At 49.8% G+C, this 18,728-nt stretch overlaps 1 protein-coding gene across 1 annotated transcript; it reads right to left on the bottom strand.

Annotated features, from left to right (window-relative positions):
• Nucleotides 1–1,140: 1,140 nt before the first annotated feature.
• On the bottom strand, nt 1,141–16,086 carry ARL13A (ARF like GTPase 13A). Its single transcript, XM_075008059.1, has 9 exons — nt 16,028–16,086; nt 14,025–14,095; nt 11,704–11,953; nt 9,985–10,090; nt 7,653–7,858; nt 6,605–6,698; nt 6,280–6,490; nt 3,446–3,544; nt 1,141–1,217 (listed from the first exon to the last, which is right to left on the bottom strand). The coding sequence occupies exons 1-9, from the start codon at nt 16,084–16,086 to the stop codon at nt 1,141–1,143; spliced, it is 1,173 nt and encodes a 390-aa protein (XP_074864160.1).
• Between the last annotated feature and the right edge of the window lie 2,642 nt (nt 16,087–18,728).

Below are 18,728 nucleotides of genomic sequence, written 5' to 3'. Positions count from 1 at the left end.
TGACATATCAGCCCTATTTGACAGGGAAGCGAAGCACAGGGTGGATTAAATGACTCACCCAAGGTCACACAGGTAGTCTTTGGCTGAGCCAGAAATTGAACAGCCAGCCTACCTGAAGCCTCGTCCACTGTTCTATCTATGAGACCATTCTTCTGACCCCAATTAGCCTTCCACAGACTTATTTAATCAAGTCTGTTATTACTAGTTAGACACCATTGGGTATATGGTATTACTGATCTCCCTGGCTGCCAATATGGGTCAGCAGTGCACATGGTGCATACAAACGTGCCAAATCCCTGCTCTGTTTCCTCCACAGGAGATGCTGCTGTTTCAGATTCCAGAGCTCCCAGTCATGGGGCTTCAATTCCTGAGAAGGATCCTGGCGTTCTGTCCGCGGTTTTCTCAGAATGATGCAGCAGCGCAAGTGACATTCCATCTCCAGACCCGACAAACCCTTAGAAAATCCCTATCACCTGCAAAACTTCTACATCAGAGAGAATAAATTGCATATTCAACTCTTTGGGTCTTGTCCGTTCCCTTAGTGATGAACTTACCTCTCACGGAGTTTAAACCTCCCAGAAGAGAGAGACGAAGGCAGGGAAAGGGGGACCAAAGGGCAAGTGATGGGGGACAATGTCACAGCTCAGCTGTTTGTCATCCTGTCCAGCCTGACAGACAGCTGGGCAGGCTGCCAGGGAGGCCATGAGACAACAGATCACTAATGAGACACAGAGAACCAGTTGTGTGTAGAAATGTTGCATTTCCTTTTATTCCAAGGCTTGGCTCCAGGTGACTGGCAGAACTCTTTAGACCCGTGACACTTCAGCTGACATGGGAATCTCAGACACGAGTCCCACCGTCCCTAGGAGGAGGACTTGCTGTCTGAAACTCTGCCTTCATAGCTGTCTCAAGCAGAGTTTCCATTAGATTTTTTGACCATCTCTCTTCCCTTGTTGATGCTGCACATGCTTTGGGCACTCACCCTCCGGGCGTGGGGGGCATAGTGAGTGGGAACACTGATACATTGCACTCATCGAGGGGAACGTAGACCCTCACACCAACAGCAGTAACAGCACAGAGCCGTCTGGCATCACGTCCTCATGCCTGGCAGATACGCAGTCAACAACACAGAGCCCTTCTTCAAGGAGTAACAGCAGAAGGCTGCTTCCTCCGCTCTTGCCTCATTTTCAGAGCCAGCATTGCCCTTCGATACAAGTCTGAAGGAAAACGAAGACCCATCGTTAATAACAAAGGAAAGATTTTAAATCCAGCTGCTGAGCAAGACAATGGAACACACCGACTTCTCGGGGCAAAACCAATCACCAGCATGAAAGATTCCTGTTCCTGGGCAGTGGAGTATGGGCCTGATCCAAAGTCCACTGGCTCCAAAGTTGTGGGCTTGATGCTGAAGTTATGGGGTGATGTTCTCAGGCCTCTGTTAAGCCAGCTAAGTGGGGAGAGGTGGAGGAAAGGAGCCACTTGCCCTGGGCCCAGCCTTTCAAAGGGGTCCAGAGCACCAGCTCATGCCACAGCCAGGGTGGAGGGCAAGCCCTGATTCTCATGGGCCAGATCAAGGCAAACCGCAAACCGGCCATAGATCCCCACCCTTGCTTTAAAGAAAGGGTAGTTTTCAGTGCAGTGAGAAGAGAACTGAAGTAGCTCTCTATTCATCCAAGCACAAACCAGCTCATCCAAGCCCAAGCAAGCTCCAAACCCTGTCGAATAACCTTACAGACATTCTCCCATCCAGAAACAGCATTAACCATCCACTTCTGCGAATGTATGCACACGCGTCCGTCTCAGTCACCATCCAGACAAAGCACCTGCTGGCCTGTGGGGATATGCTCTCCGAGAGAGGGGAGTCACTCACCTGGTGCACACATCTGAGAGAGAACTTTGGAAGTGCATTTCTCAAATGAACTTCAGTGTCTGACAATCCCTGGACAGCAATCCCAGGCTAAGGCCTGGCAGGTTCCTCTCCTTTCTCAGCAGGCTGCCCCATCCCCCTTCTTTTTCTCTCAAGCCCTCAAATCTGACTTTTCCCTTCGGCCTAGAGGGCATCTGTGACAGTATACAGCTCTGTATTCACATCCTGCACAAAGCGGTAATAATCTGTGTACAAGGCAAGGCTTGTAAAACCATTTGAAAACCTATAATTAACTGAGGAGTATGGCCCTGATAACATACATTTGGCAATATTTTATGTACAATGATAAGCTTTCCCTATTCCAAATCCCACAGCTCTGCCCAAACAGAAGGAGGTAAACAGGTCTGTCCTAAACAAGGGAATGTGTCCTTGTCTTAATTTGCATATAAGCAGTAAACAGAGCCTCCGAAAAGGAAGGGAAAACGAAGGAAGCTCAAATAGGTAAAAAAACAAAAACAAAAACAAAAACAAAAACAAAACAACAAAAAACAGCAGGAAATATCCTTCCATAGAACCTCTGTCTCCTTGTTCTTAACTGGAAATACTTTACTGCGTTAGACAGGGGGCTGGACTAGATGACCTCCTAAGGTCCCTTCCAGCCCTAGGATTCTGTGATTCTACTTTTCAGGAGGCAGACTGACACTATAGAAAGGAGAGACAAACACCCACAAAAGACCTTCCCTCCCTCCTCCACATTGCAGTCTCCACAGCTGAGAAGGCAAAAGAAAACAGCTGTTGGGGTGGTTCCTGGTCTGAGTTTGATTAATGATCTTGCTGGAAGCAGGTGGCGAGAATTTTTGCTTCAGTCTAACACAGTTTATTACCTTAGACACCAGTAAGCAGATTGTCTTTGTTTTCCTTATAGCCAGAAAACATTTCAGACTTTTATGCCTCATTACCTGCATTCATTTCAAATATTTCTCTTTGTAGCTAATAAACTTGTTTTATTGTTTCTTGCAATCCAGTGTGTTTGAATTAAATGTCTGGGTGACTTCATTTATCGCAATCCATTGCTTTAAATTTTTCTGTTAAAGGAATAAAGAACTTAATATTTCTGGACCACCTGGGAGAGGGCTGGGCAGTACAAGATGTGTATTTCTGGAAGGCGGGGGGCAATTCTGGGACTAGGAATGTGTTGAGGTGATCCATAGCTCTAGAGTTTCTCCCCACAGCCAGATAACCATCACAAGTCAGCTGAGAACCATCCCAGGCTATAAGGTGAGCCATAGAACCAATCAAACTGATATCTCTCACAGCTTCTGCCGTAGGGTTCCCAGCCACTCCTCAGCCCAGCAGCAAGTTGGGGGAAGACAGTGACTGCAAACCAAGAGGGTTATTCGTGGTCAGTTTGACACCCACCAGTGGCTTGGAGCAGTATGGACCATAACATTTCACAAGCTTTCCTGTTCCAACGAACAGCGATGACAGCAAATCAAACCCTTCCTACTCTTTGTGGGCGCACGGACAGCCGCCAGCGTACCTCCGCTTGTATGCACACTTCCCCTGGGAAATACTGACCGAAGGTGCCTGACATGCCTGCCTTCTGTGGCTCCAGCGAGGACTCCTGAGACTTGACTTTATTTTTAATGTTCTTCTTTTTCTTCTTTGCACTCTGCCCTGGATTAAATGAACTGAAGTTATAGGTAACACTTGGACAAGGCTTGTTTATGATCATTCTGCTAGCTGGGAAAACTTTGCTCAACAGCTTTCTGAGAACATCAGTATTTTTCTTTTCACTCTCACATCAACACCTGCCAGGGTCAGCAAAGATGTCCCACAACGTCTTCCTCCCTTTCCCCTACCATCTTCTCTGCCCTGTACAGCTAAACTCCAATTAGCTTCTCTAAATGATCTACATTTTGGAACTCACTATTTAGATTTGCAGTACCGGGCAGTTCTGTGTCCAGTTCGTGAATTGATTAATTAAGATACCAGAAGTTTCTATGTTAAGAACATAACTTTCAGTGGCCCAGCAGTGATATTTATTTCTATTACCACAGTCAAGCTTCAAGTGTTAGTAATATACCTGAGAGAAATGTCCTGTAATGCAAAGCAGGGCTTAATGGTTTCAGATTTGTGTATTTTCAATACTCTTAACCAAAAAGGCATCTCTGAGTTTTGATCTAATTTATTGATCAAAAATCTGTTTTTAAAGCACAGGACAAGTATCTCATGGGCTTTCAAACTCAGTATGTGTTCCAAAATATTTTATCAAAAAAGACGCTGCATTTCCAGTAGGAAGATACTTCCCACACACAAACTGTGCAGTGTTTGTGGACTGGGATGGTACCAGCAACTATTTGAAAGAATGTTCTGTGGCCTTCCAGAGAAGCGGCACTTACATGATCCTGTAGCACCACATCTAAACATGCTAGGAAATGTCTTGTGGCTCAGCCAATCTGCAACCCCTGATCAAGCTTGGACTTGGACTTTCAGCAAGCCATTGATAAGATCCCTCACCAAAGGCAGAGCAAAGGAGTAAAATAAGGAGGAATGGGATAAAAGGAAACACCCTCTCATGCATCAGTAACTGGCTACAAATAGGAAACAAAGGGTAGGAATAAGCATTGAATGTTCACAAAGGAGAGAGGTAGATAGTGGTTTCCCAAGAATCTGTACTGCAGCCAGTGTGGTACACCATATTCATAAATATCCCAGAAAAGGGGAGAAAGAGTGAGGTGGGCAGGTTTGCAGATGATTCAAAATTACTAGAGCACGTTCAGTCCAAAGGAGACTGTCAAGATTCACAAAGAGATCTCGCAAAAGCGGCTGACTGCAAAAGACAATGACAGACGACATTCAGTGTTGATAAATGCAAAGTAACGCACCTTGAAAAATAGAGACCCAGTGTTACGTACAAAATGAGGGGCTCTAAATGATCTGTTACCATTCAAGAAAGAGATCAGGGAGTCATTGTGTATAGTTCTCTGAAACCATCTGCTCAATGTGCAGAGGTAGCCCTAAGAGGTGCAGGAACTCTTAGGAAAGAGTAGATAAGAAGACAGAAAATATCATAATGCCCCTGTATAATTCCATAATAACCACACACCTTGAATACTGCATGCAGCTCTGGTCACCCTGTCTCAAAAATGATCTACTGGTATTGGAAAAGGTACAGAGAAGGGCAACAAAAATGATTAGGTGTCTGGACCAGCTTCCATCTGAGGAGAGATTTAAAAAGACTGCTCAGCTTGGAAAAGAGAAGACTAAGGGAAATCGTGATAGAAGTCTATAAAATGATGACTGGTGCAGAGACAGTACATAAGGAAGGGCTATATAGCTCTTCTCATAACACAAGCACCAGGAGTCACCCAATGAAATTACTGGGCGGCAGGTTTAATACAAAAGGAAGGACGTCTTTCTCTGCACAACACACAGTCAATCTGTGGCACTTCTTGCTTGCAGGTGCTGTGAAGGTCAAAAGTACAACTAGGTTCAAAATAAAAGAACTAGAGAAGTTGCTGGAGGATAGATCCACCAATGGCTATTAGCCAGGATGGTCAGGACACATCCCCAGGCCTGTGCGTCACCGAAACACAGACAGCTAGAAACAGCCTGGATGACACTAGATGGATCACTCAATAAATTGCCCTGTTCTGCTTTCTCCCTCTAAAGCATTGGCCACTGTCAGAAGACAGGACACTAGGAAAGATGGACCATTGGTCTGACCCAGTATGGCCATTCCTATGTCCTTAGGCTTAGCTTGGGCCATTTAGGGGGTAACTTCATACTAACTACAGAAGAACAAGCTCTCAGAGTTTGCTTCACGTGGACCAGATGCTGGCAGGTGGCCTCACCCCAAGACACCCAAACCAGGTTGACTTGGAGGTTTAAGTTTCACAAAACCTGAGCAAGTTCCTTAGCGATGGCAGCAAACCCTTATAGGAACCTGCTACCGCCTGTTTAGTATAGTAATGGCTGCAGCACAAAGATTTCCCAATTCTATGGCGAGGGATTGAGGAACAGGCACTTCCTGATACCACCGCAGGATTTGGGGGAGAGGTCACCAGCCCCAGGAGAGAGGGTTGGAATCAGGCCACCACATGACCCATCATTAGACAACAATGGAATAGGTGAAATTCAGAGGCCCCATGTAATGGGAATGCCCTGGATGGCCCTGCCCTGACTGTTTGCAGATTTAGTTACTGACCCCTTCCCCGTAACCTGAGATTCCAGCTAAACCTTCCACACAGCCTTAGCGTTTACATGTGCAAGATGTGCTGCTCCAATTCCTGTGGCCTGAAGTGGTTTCCATTAAGCGCAGGGTGGTTCTATGGGTCCCAGCACCCCCACTATGCCAATCGCTCCAGCAGCCCTGCTAGAACCTCCTTCTAGCCTACTCATACTTTTACCTGCCCGGAGAGGAGCTGTCCCCTGGGGGAGCAGTTTCTCCTGCCCAACTCTATTGCTGTGGAGGAGTCCAGCAGTAGCACTTGCTCTGTTCTCTCCTCCTCCTGCTTTCCCTTCCTCTTCATCAGCCACGCTCCGAGCCTGCACCAGTCCTTTCTTCTTCACCTTCACCTTCTTCTTCCTTCTCTTGGGTACCTGTGGGCCTTCCTCCGTCTGCGCAGGGAAGAGGTGGAGGAAGTCCATGACCAGAGGTCAGTCCCTGTCTGGCGGCAGTAGCCACAGAGCAGCTATATCAATGGGTGAGGAGTGAGCGGAAGGGCGGGTTACCTGGGGAAGGATGTTCTGGATGGGCTGTAGTGGTTTGTATTCACCTACCTTGGTGCATCCTTCTTGGGAATTCTCCCTTCTGGCCAGTGTCTCCCTAGGGATGGGGAAGCACAAGAAATTCACGGAACACACAACTCACCCTCTCCCTCTGCAGTACTTTTCCTCCCCTCGCCCTGGGCTGCGGTGTCCCCTCCTGCCCGGCTGTAGCAAGGAAGGGCACACCACCAGGCAGCAGGAATTCACAAAATAGAGGGGGGATGCCTCTGAGCCAGGCTCTCCTCCCGCTGGAGCAGGGGCGTTGAGGCGCTCAGAGGCACCGATCTTCAGATGCTAAGGGAGGCCCTCACCATTCCGTAGCCTCCTCTCCAGCCAGCCCTTCCATGGAGCCAGACCCAGGCCTCCACCGCCCCACGCCATGGACCTGCAGCAGCCACACTTCATGTGCCCCGCTCTTGTTCCCTGAGGGCTTTACCAGAGGCCCCAAGTACTTCAGTTGCAGGGGCCCTGCCCAAATTCTCCCCTCTCTTCACCCAGAGAAGCACCTCCCCTGCTATGCCGTCACCGCGTCAGTTAAAATGGCTGCCTCTCTCATGCTGCCAGGTCTGAGTAGAGCCAGCCCTTTTGGGCTGCACACACCAACTTGGCTCTCAAGGCACTGGGGAGGGGCCAGGCAGCCCCTGCCGGGGGATGGAGGTGCATGAGGAAGTTTGCAGCTACCTGAGACACCCTTGGGAATAGCATTAGTTACCGTGTGTGGCAAAGACCCACTCGGAGGTGGGAGGCCCTGTAACTACAGAGCTCAGAGCAGCACTTTTCATGGTGGTGCGGTGCTGTCCTGGAGGCCTGATTCTGCTCCCATTTTCACTCAGGTAACTCCTTAGCCTTTGCAAGAGTTATCCCCAGCTTACACCAGTGGGAGGGAGAGGAGAAGAGTGAGAAATGGACGAGCCCCAATGGAGGGGCTTTGGCTTCGAAGGAGGACGAATCTCCCTATTCTAACCTTCCTATCTGCACCCTGCTCCACAGTGGAAATTATATGGAGCTATACCTCCCTCGCTGTGTCTGGCTGCGAGCCCGCACTGCTCTCTGGGGAGCCTCTTGCTCCGGGGGGACCAGCTGGTCCGGGCTGTCTCGTAGCACCCGGGCACTCAGGACGCTGTAGTTGATGGTAATGGTGTGCAGGAGCCAGCGAAGCCCCTGCAGGATGGTCTGAGCTTGGCTTTTATGAAGACTTTTGGTGGCTGAAGATGGCTCCTGGGGGCACAGAAAGGAGAAAGCCCAAGTGAGTGTCTGCAGCAGCAGCAGCAGCAGCAGCAGCAGCATGACAGCAAGGAGGAAAAATATCCAAAGACGTGCTGAGAGCAGCTCAGCGCCGGGAGAAGGCCGGCCCTGGGCTGCTGGGAAAGTCCCCACCTGGCTCCTGGTACAGCTGCTGCTCCAGACTACTAGGGTCCCAGATTGAGTTGAGTGGTGATGTGCAGGACACACATCCAATGGCCTGATTAGGCTAACGATCAAGTCAGCTCAAGTGTCTCGCCAGCAGGTTGCAGACCTGGAGCTGTACTGTTGGCTTCCGTATCTGAGGCAGAGTCAGCTGATGGGCATGTTGGGGAAGCCAGCTGAGCCCTTTGGCACAAGATGGCCAGGGTAGGAGAGGCCAGCCGTAAATAGCTACCCGGTTGCAGAGCATAGGGAGAGGTTTCCCTTCTCCCACAGCATTGCCGTGAGACTGGCAGCATGCCAGACACTAAGCCACTGACTGGCGGCCTGGGGAATCCTGCTCTAAAAACACCCCCCAGGCTGCCACCAACTAAATCAAAGGACAATCTCAGCTGTAGCAGCATCTCTGTCTTCTGAGACCTCCAGCCATGGTCACACACTTGAAGAGATGCAGCAGAGGGCACTGGTGTAGGAGACCTACTGGTATATGACATTCTCCTTCCAGTGAGGGTCCGAACCCACGCTGTTGGCTAGCTACAAACCAGCCCCAGTGGTTTAGATTTGCTTGGAAATTCACGGCACTGGGGCTTATTTTTATTATGTTGCCATGGGCCCAATGGTCCTTCAGGACAATAGAACATAACTGACTCGCGACCCTGTGGGCTACAACTGGGAGCAGGCAGGGGCTTCCCCGTTAGCTAATCAGCAGCTGAGCTAGACTAGTGTACAGGAAAGTTGTTTAGAAGGGAAGGAGAGAAAAAGGAGCATCCTCTAGCCACGCGCAGCAGCTGTGGCAGGCTAGGAGGAGCCCACAGGAGTCTCAGCCCGGGTTAGGGCAAGCACCTGAACGAGAACTCACCCAAGAGAACCATCAGGAGCCCTGGTGAGGGGATACAGTGGCGGAGCTCCTGTCATTAAGTTCTGGGAAGACAGCTGGCCTAGGCCTCCCAACCAGCCAGTCTACAGTAAACACTGGATCCTGGGAAGGGAGTAGGGAGAAGTAACACCAACGGAGCAGGGTGGATTCTCTTGGGCGACACCCTGAGTTAGGGCCTACATTGGTTAGGAGAAACCCTGGGGAGCAAGTTTGGCCTCTGAGAGAGAAGTCCTGGGACAGAGATTACAAGTGGGGACCTCAGAGCACTGGTGGCCAACCTGTGGCCCGCAGCCCCCCCGGCAGCCTCCCTCCCCCATGGGCTTCTCATGCACTGAATCTCACACTGCCTACACCTCTCCCTGGGCTTTCCCTGATTTGCAGCTCTGTCCCTGCTCTCCGGCTCCCTCCCAGAGCTGGAATGCTATGAATCAGCTGTTTGCAGCATTCCAGCTCTGGAGGGAGCGGGGATGGGGTGTGAATCAGGCAATTTGTGTGCTCCAGAAGCGGTGGGAGGGAGGGCGGAGTAGGAAGTGCAGGGCTCCTGTGCCCAGGTGCATGGGGGAGAGAAGCAGCCAGGGCCTGTATGAGGGGCTTCTCCAAAAATGCTAAGGTCAACACTGTCAAAAGGGGTCACTGATTTTGTGTGGCAGGAGCCCAGCTTAAGCCGCTGCAGTACGGGGGTAGAAGTCACCGCTCAGGCCCAAGGTGTCAAGCTGGGCTCCTGGAGAACGAGGCTCCCTCAAAATCACAGGGTCACCTTTGACAGAGCTGGTCTGCATGTTCCACGTGCCCACGTTCTCCGCCTGCTACGTAATTCCCTTTGACGTGGATGGCAAAAGAAAATGCGTGCCCTGGAGCCCTGACTCCCGTATAACCATGAAGATGAAGGAGACTGGGGGGGATGGTGCCATCACTGCCATTGGCTTGAGACAGGCCAATGATCCTCTGCCAGCTGTGGGGGACCGTGACTTTCTCCATACCCCGTGTCTCTCACAGGCTGGGGCTGCTGGAGGTACTGAGGAAAAGAGCTACAGGAACCCAAGCTACATCCTCTCACACTTACCACGCGGCACAGCGACTTGTTTTCATTCACAAGCTTCTCCAGGGACAGGCGTTCGATCAGCTCACATGGGAGGAGGGCATCAACCTTGTCCTGTTTATTGGCCAGCCTGGGTTCATTGATGCACCAATGGGAAGGGAGGAAGGGGAGAGACAGATCAGACCTCACCAGCTAGCAGACCCCCTACACTAGCTCAGTGGTGGTGCCCTTCTTCTGCTTCTCTCCTAAGGGGAGATGGACACAGGGGAAGTGGCAGCTTGTCCAGATTGGCATGATTTGGTAGCACTGCGGTTTGAGGTTAATTCAAAGGCCACGTGGCAAAGTCCCAAAGACGGCCAGCAAATTTCATGTATGAGCTTGTGGGAGCTGGCAAGGGACCACCATGCTGTGATCCACTGACCCAGGCTCTGGGCGGGGATCAAACCTACCCACCAAAGCCAGCTTCAGAAACTCAGACAAATCTGAGGCAACAAGAAGCTGTTTGCGGACGCCCCAAAAGTTTGCCTCCAGGCCTGGCAGGGGCAGGGCTTAGTTACACAAGCGTCTCATCTCTAGAGTGTAGGGGGGCTGGGTGAAGCTTCAGGGACTGTGAGGCAGATGGATGGAATCCATCGCCTCTGTCACAGGTACAGCAGAACCGCCCACTCACTCATGGTCCCTCATGAAGAACTCCAGGTTAACTCCCGATAATGGGCCACATCCTCCCTGACTGAACAGACCTTGTCAACTCTGGCCCTCGCTTGACTGAGACTCCCTCTTTAAACCCTCCTCTGGAACCCCCCACTCATGCATCTGATGAAGCAGTTCTTTGCCCAAGGAGGCTTCTCCTCCAAAATATCTGTTAGTCTCCACGGTGCCACAGGACTTCTTGTTGCTAATGAAGAACCGGGATTTGGGGCAGGCTTTGTTCATCCCTAACTTTCACTTCACCCCAGGCTCCTGTGTGAGTCAATGGCAAAAATTACATTCACCCCAGTGGGATCAGGACAGGCCCTTCCACCCAGCCCTGAGCCTGGGCCACCACCTTTCCCTATAACCCTCTGTCCTGCTCTGCCTTAGCCGTTGCCTCACAGACTGGCCGCCTTGTCCCATCCATCCTGGCAGGGTGGACACCACGCCAGGGGAATGCGTGGGACGGGTGGACACACTGAGAAGGGACTCAGGGCTCTGGGGGTCTCATTCTCTTTACATGAGCCAACAGTAACTGACGAGTCACATCAGAAACCCAGATACACCTTACGGTGGTGACTCAGTGGCAACCAATCCCATTAAACAGCTGGAGTATCTGTCCTATGAAAGAACCCGTGACTTCCTGCCCCTCTACTCTATTGTCTATTCACCCAGATTAGACTGACAGCTCTGTGGGGCAGGGATCTCCTTTACGCACCTGCAATGTGCAGCTACATTGCTCTGCAACACAACTAATGATCATCACTAAAGCTCCTGCAGCTCCACCCAGGGGAGGCCAGAAGAGAAGTGGAGCTAACCTACTTTCACTGGGTGCTGGTCTCACCTGCACTGTGCTCCAAGCATCCTACCCCAAAGGGACAATCCTCCTGGGTAATTCCGATTCTCCATTTGCTCCAGTCCTGGCTCCCCTCACCCCCACTGTTTCAGCACTAGGATACCTGAACGGTGCCCTTCAGGTGCCTGCCTGCACACACTGAAACCCCATTTACTGAGATGTCCCAGGAACATGTCAGCGCCAAGAGGCAGCCTTACAGTAACAGGGGCTTCCCTGAAATCCTCGGGTGAGCCAGGAGACGGCCCAAGGTCCTCCTGGCCTCTTCCATCCGCAGCACATCGCTGGAGTCCAGAACAAAGATAATCCCATGAGCGGTGCCGTAGTGGTTACGCCACGTGCCCCGCAACCGCTGCCCCCCAGACAGGTCGACAAGGGAGACTTCAAACCGGCCCACCCTGAGCTCTGTCTCGTGAGGCTTTGTCATGGGGAGCACCTCACACGAGAGCACTGCAGGGAGAAGACACCCACAGTTACACACACATAGCCCCTAGACAAACGTCCCTGGCTCCCCACTAGGTTTTGGAGCAAGGATCCCTGGCCTGGGATATCACCAGACCTCATTAACCCCCTCTGCTACACTCCTGTTCTCTTTTGAAGGGGTACACTGGCATTTCCCAGAATCGCCAGGAATATACTCCCTCTGGACAGCTGGGTGTGGGTCTGGCGGGGGCAGGGGGTAGTTATTGTAGAATTTTCACTCGCCAGGGTTAAAGAAGGATCATACACAGATCAGGGTACCAGCCTGAGATTCAGGAGACCCAGGTTCAGTGCCTCACTCTGACACAGATGGTGGTGTGAGTCACTTAGTCCCTCTCGGCCTCCCTTACCCACCAGGATAACAGGCCAGCCCTACCTCTCAGGACCCCTGTGAGGGTGGGCTGGCTCTGTCTGATGTTTCCTGCTTTCAAGTAGACGATTCGAGCAGGAAGTAGGTGGGCCTTGGTTAGCACCATGACCTGAGACCACTGCAGCACAAACATTGTTCTCTGTATCAAGCAGTCCTGTAGCAACTTAAAGACTAACAAATGTATGAGGTCACCATGAGTTTGGGGGGTGAGATCCACTTCCTCAGATGATTGGAGCAGATATCTGACAAAGTGGGTCTTACCCCTGAAAGCTCATGACCTACTAAACGTGTTAGTCTTTAAGAGGCTACAGGACTGCTTGTTATTTGTGATGCTGCAGACTAACATGGCAGCCCATTTGAGACTACTGTTCTCTGTGACACCCTGTTGAGAGATCTGTCCTAAGTCCTGGCAGCATGGCCCACAGGAGGAATAGCTCCCCGGCCCTGCCCGCCACTCCCTGCAGTACACGAGCAGGCTAGGTTCACCCCGGCAGTATATTTCTTAAGGCAATCTTGACTCTGTTGACTGTTTTAAAGTGGCTGAATGGCTCGGCCGGCATCCCAGGGACTGGAGTCTGGGGACATCCCAACCCTGTTTCCCACTGACTATCTTATCTCCTAGGTCAAACCTGTGTGGACACCGAGGACTACATTGCTGTTGCATGCAGGTCTAGAGAAGTAGTTATTTCCCTCTATTCGGCACTGGTGAGGCCACATCTTGAAGATTGTGTCCAGTTTTGGACCCGCCCAGTATAAAAAGAATGTGGATTTGCTGGAGCAGGTTCAGCGGAGGGCAACAAAAATGATTAAGGGGCTGGAGCACAAGACCTATGAGCAGAGGCTGAGGGATCTGGGCTTGTTTAGTTTACAGAAGAGAAGACTGAGGGGAGATTTAATAGCAGCCTTCAACTTCCTGAAGCGGAGCTCTAAAGAGGATGGAGAGAAACTGTTCTCAGTGATGTCAGATGGCAGAACAAGGAGCAACGGTCCGAAGTTGAAGAGGGAGAGGTGTAGGTTAGATATTTGGAAAAACTATTTCACCAGGAGGGTGGTGAAGCACTGGAATGCGTTGCCTAGAGAGGCGGTGGATTCTCCATCCCTAGAGGTTTTTAAGTCCCAGCTGGACAAGGTCCTGGCTGGGATGACTTAGTGGGGGTTGATCCTGCTTGAAGCATGGGGCTGGACTAGATGACCTCCTGAGGTCCCTTCCAGCCCTAGGGTTCTATGATTCTGTGATATGTGGCTGTCTAACTCCCAGTCGCATTCCAGACACTGTGAAAATCCAGATGTGTCACTCTGTGCTCCTGCAACCTGTGTGAAGTCAGATCTCCGACACTCCGCTTGCTACTCAAGCCCCACAGCCAGGGAGTGATTCAGGCTGTCTGAATTTACAGCCCCTAGGCCGGACTTAAATGAACAGCATCTGTCGGCTACATAAAGTTACACAACAGACGTGAGAAAATCAGACCCAGCGGCTGGGGCATAAAGACGCTCTTAGGATCAATGCTGACCTCCCAGGATTGCGATGCTGCTGCCAGTGGCTTCAGTGGTGCTGTTATTGGAGATAGCTAGATCAAAGCCAGCTCAGGCATGTCTACCCACAATGCGCTCTCGCCCCTGAAAACAGCACAGACTTATCCCTGATGACAGCAGTAACTGGAGACACCTCACCTCTCTGTATTTCCACGATGAGGGAGGTTTTCCCTGTACGGTCCAGGCCCACGACAAGGAGGGTCACTTTCCTGGAGAGGAAGGAAAACAAAGTCAGCCTGCATGGAGGAGATATTTTCCCCTCCAAGCTATGGAGTTGTGGTCTCCAACCTGAAACAGCCATCAGCCATTGTCTTGTGCAGAATTATCCCAAGAGCTCACTGAGGCTAGTTCTCTCTGGTATAACTCCCCTGAATTCCCGGTAGCAGAGAAGGGAGGAAGCTGATCCTTCATGGACAGAGTGGATAATTTATGACAACAAGGATCAGGTCAGAGAGGAACACAGAAAAAGACACCTCAGGTTGCCTAGCCTGATCCCTAGGGGCCTGTACAGGATTGTCTCTTCCAGCAGAGTTCTCTTGGGTTCCTTCCCCGGAGCAAGGTCTCTTACCTGGACAAAATCCTACCCCAGATCTGCCTCCTGCAGTTGTCCGCTGGACACCTGGGACAACCTGGGCTTTCATGCCACTGTCTGGGATCTTCTCTCCTAGACATCTCTAGCAAAGTGCAGCTTCAGAACAGTTTATTGGTTCAGCAGAGCTGTCTCCTTCCATGGCTAGGAGACTGTGATTTTGTTTACATAGGGAAACAAATGTATTGTGTCCCCAGCACACAAACACCTTGCCCCAGAAATACAGGCTAAGGGGACACTTTTGTGGGACTCCTGTGTTACAATGATACTAGCACATCACTGAAGGATTTTTTACAAAAAATCAAGAATCCCAGAATTCCTAATATACATCGCAAAATGAAGAATTCCGCTCTCATTAAAAGTAACAGGATGAAATTGAGCATTGGCTGAATGTTCTCTGCTCTTTTCTAGCATTCAGGTCTCCTTTAGGGGTGCTATTCCCCAGTGTAAATGGTGAAAACCATTTTGCTTGGTTATTTTAGCCTAAGCGAGACAAAACACTGCACAATAGAACTCGTCAGAAAACTTCAGTAGAACCGTTTTCCATCAGAAGAGTCAATTCCATCGAAATCAAAACACTTTGCAAAACCATGTCCTGTTCACAGAAATTTTGTTTCAAGGAAAAAAACAAAAAAATAATCCAGCAAAGACAAAACATCCCTTTCCTTCATTTTCCAAACTAAACATTTTGATTTGACATTTGCAAATGACTTTGATCAGAAAATGGATTATTTTGTATTATAAAATTAAGTCAAAATCTAAACATTTTGGGATGGGGTTGAAATAAAACGTTTCAATCAACTCGGAATGAAAAGTCTTCAGAATTGCCCTCCGTGGAGAATTTTGAAATGTTCAGGTTTGTTTCAACTGGAAATGAAGCCAGATGTTGAAATCCTTTGTGAAATGGAATTTCTGTCCTCTGCCTCACACCACAGGGAACGTGCCCAGCCAGGGCAGGAGTGAGATAGGACCTTTAAACCTTTTCCTATCAGTTTTTCAATCTACTAACATTTTCTTTATTCATTTTGAAATATTTTAACAGTAAAATAATTGTGATAGGTAAACTAAAGGAGACATCACAATGCAGCATGTGCCTCTTTGACAGCTAATGGGTCTCTCTCCCAGGCAACAGCACCCAAAAGGTTTTATTGAAACAGTTTTGTTTATTTAAATGGCCAGCATCAAGGCAGAGTTCCTTAAGACGCAGGACACTCACAAATCCTTGTCTCAGACAGATCAAAGGATCGGACATCCCACCAGCCACCAGCAGCGTTCCCTGTAAGCTGAGCGTTTGGGCAGATGCCCAGGAGAGATTCAGGTGCTGCCCAGCTGATTAGCAGAGCGCCCACCACTGGCAGCGTGTGTTTCTACCGGTGGTGCGCATCTACATGTGCTTCTGTGCACATAAAATTTATTCTGCACATGGATGGAAGAAATTAGAGGGAATGTTGGTGACCAGGCCCTTGCAGAGAAGTCACTGATTCATTTCTAATGCAAAGCTGTGGGAAAGTAAGCTGTAGAATGTCACTTCTCCAGGGCCCCAGGGGATTACCTGATGGGTTCCTGGAGTGCCTGCAGCCATGACCAGCAATGGGAGAGGAGCTGGAACATCCTCTGCAAGCTTCTCACCTCTGTACCTAGGACTGAATACCAGAGAACATGAATAGCAAGCGCTCCTTACAGCTGCTCCAGCCTGCACGGTGGCCCAAGGAGGAGCCATCACTGATACAAGAACAGAGCCACCAGATGACTCCAGTTCTACTGTGTGTCATCCTTCCAGCCTGAACACTGCTTGTCTGTTCATGAAGACCACCCACTGGGCTGTAGCTAACACTTCTGGGGGTTTCTCAGGCTCCCGAGCACTGGTGCTCCAAGAACATCTCACAGGTGGGCCACAGGTGTTTAGAAAAACAACTGAAAGTTTCACAATCAATAACCATTTTACAATGATTAACAGGCATGGAAAATACTGGCCCATGATTTTATTTCTACATCTCACAAGAGAGCGGTAGTAGTCTGGCAGCGCAGCAAGGGTGACTAACTCTGGGTTAGCCTCCCCTCTCCTCTAATCTTCTCCTGGCTACACGGCGGCATAGCAACTAGCAATGGCATGCGGTGCCGGCGTGGCGGCTATACAGTCAGTCAGCCGCTTGATGTCTGCCAACGTGCATGTGTGGTGTGCGATAGCTTATTGAATTTATTATTTCTGCTCCATGAGTAAACAAAGCAAGTGACATTTCTTTCTAAAAAAGCCAGAAGTGAGTTAAAATACAGGTCGAACCTCTCTAATCCGGAACGCTGTCACTTGGGAATCTCCATAATCCGGCATGATGTCAGTTAGCCGCTTACCATGGGTCTGACCAAGTTTCCCACAGTCCCATAATGTTTGTTTCCAGCCACCAGTCCTAGCTCTCGGTGTCCTGTGCTGTTGTTTCGCTGTAACTTACCCCTAAGTGTCTTCAAAGAGCTCAGTCAGCCGTGGAAGTGTCGGCAATGAGCTAGAAAATATTGACCCCCCGTAGTCTGGAAAATTCTCTCGTCTGACACCGGTCGTGTCCCTAGGGTGCCAGATGAGAGAAGTTCAACTTGTACAACTGCTGAGGACCCAGTACCATCAGCAGGTGAAGTAAACGTAAGCATTTCCATTTCTCAACCATGTGGCACATTGTTCCACATAAAAAAATATTATTATTTGGTGTTCCATGGTCTCAAAAAGTTTAAGGAACACTGCCCTTGCATCTTCCACACACAGACAGGCCTGGCGTCCCCCATCTCTTCACGGAAAGGTTGTGCGGGCCTGGAATTCCCCTTTTCCTTGGTGGGATGGTGGAGTCACGCAAGGCTCATGCTCCCTGAAATCTCCTGTTTCCAGCCATGCATAGGAGGCTCAAAATGCTGCCAGAAATGGTGAGTCAGCTCTTTCAGGCAGGGACTGCCTTCATGTTGGGTGTTTGTACAGATCCTGGTCCTAGTGGGGACCCTTGCGGCTACTGCAGCACAAGGAATAAACACAGCGGACCCGTTTTTACGGGCCTAAGTTGTTCAGAGCAGCCTGCAAACTTTGGGGTGTTTCTCTGAACTGAACCCCCAGCTGTTTGTCTGTGGCTGCCCACTGCACACTGAGTGTCCACCTGAGAAGACGGGTAAATATCATAAAGCCAGGTATTCTGTTCGTGGCAATCTGTGACTGGGTTTAACTCTTGTTTTCTTAGCTATTACCTTGTTCATTCTGCCTCTTCTCCCCAGACCACCACCCCTCTAAGCATAGGGCCAGATTCTGAGCTGGTGATAATTAGTGTCACCCCACTGAAGTCAATCACTGATTTACACCAGTTTATGACTTGACCTAATTGTATGCTGGGAAGAGCAGGGAGGCCTGGGGAGGTCAGAGCAAGAAGGAAAGGTAACACCTCAAAGAATCAAAATCAAACTCTTGTTTCATTGCAGAATTTTAAACAAAATGAGCACCGAAAAACCAGATGAACAAAACCAGCTGTAGCTCTCTTTGTACCTCGCACCAAGAGTTCCCAGTGGCTAGTGTTTCTAAGTGTTGCCACAGTCCAAATACAGACATTTCTTAGTCACTCCAATTTCTAATATATTAAATGTTGCTACTGTAGTGGTAACATTAACTCCATGGCAGCTTTACATGTCATTATTTTTCCTTCCTAATGAACAGCGCTGACCCTACGTTCCTGACTGCAGGTGGCTGTCATTTCATGGCAAGCAGCACAAGAGAAGCGAAACCATTCATCTTGCTCACTCTCTTTGACACAGAGTAACTCCCACGACCAGCAAGCAAGCAGATGGGAAGCCTCTGGCACCCCCCCATTCTGACACTCATAGACACACTGAGTATGTGTGACTCCACTGAGATCAAAGGGTCTATTCATGGAGATCGGGGTAAGGACACTGAAATTTTGTCTTGGTCCCGGTGCGGATGCAGAGAAAGACAAGGGCACCTTGTTCTGTGGTGGAGAAATAATTGCTAATCTTCCCCCTTCCTCCCCTCGAGCAGCGGATCTAGGGCTTTTTGAAGTCTGACAGGTGTAATCAATCATTCTCCTAACAACCTGTCAGCTGCAACATCTACTTCTAACACGCTGCTTCCCTGGACAACCGCCTCTTCTTCTACCAGAACACCCTTGTCCTGAAAACCCCAGAACCAGCCCTGGCTTCTGCCTCAGTGAATCATAGAATCCTAGGGCAGGAAAAGACCTCAGCAGTTCATCCAGTCCAGCCCCTAGTCCAGT

This window comes from Carettochelys insculpta, chromosome 13 (assembly GCF_033958435.1).
Source record: "Carettochelys insculpta isolate YL-2023 chromosome 13, ASM3395843v1, whole genome shotgun sequence".
NCBI classification, from domain to species: domain Eukaryota; kingdom Metazoa; phylum Chordata; order Testudines; family Carettochelyidae; genus Carettochelys; species Carettochelys insculpta.
Note: the sequence above shows the minus strand (reverse complement) of the source record. Positions and strands in the feature narration are given on the sequence as shown.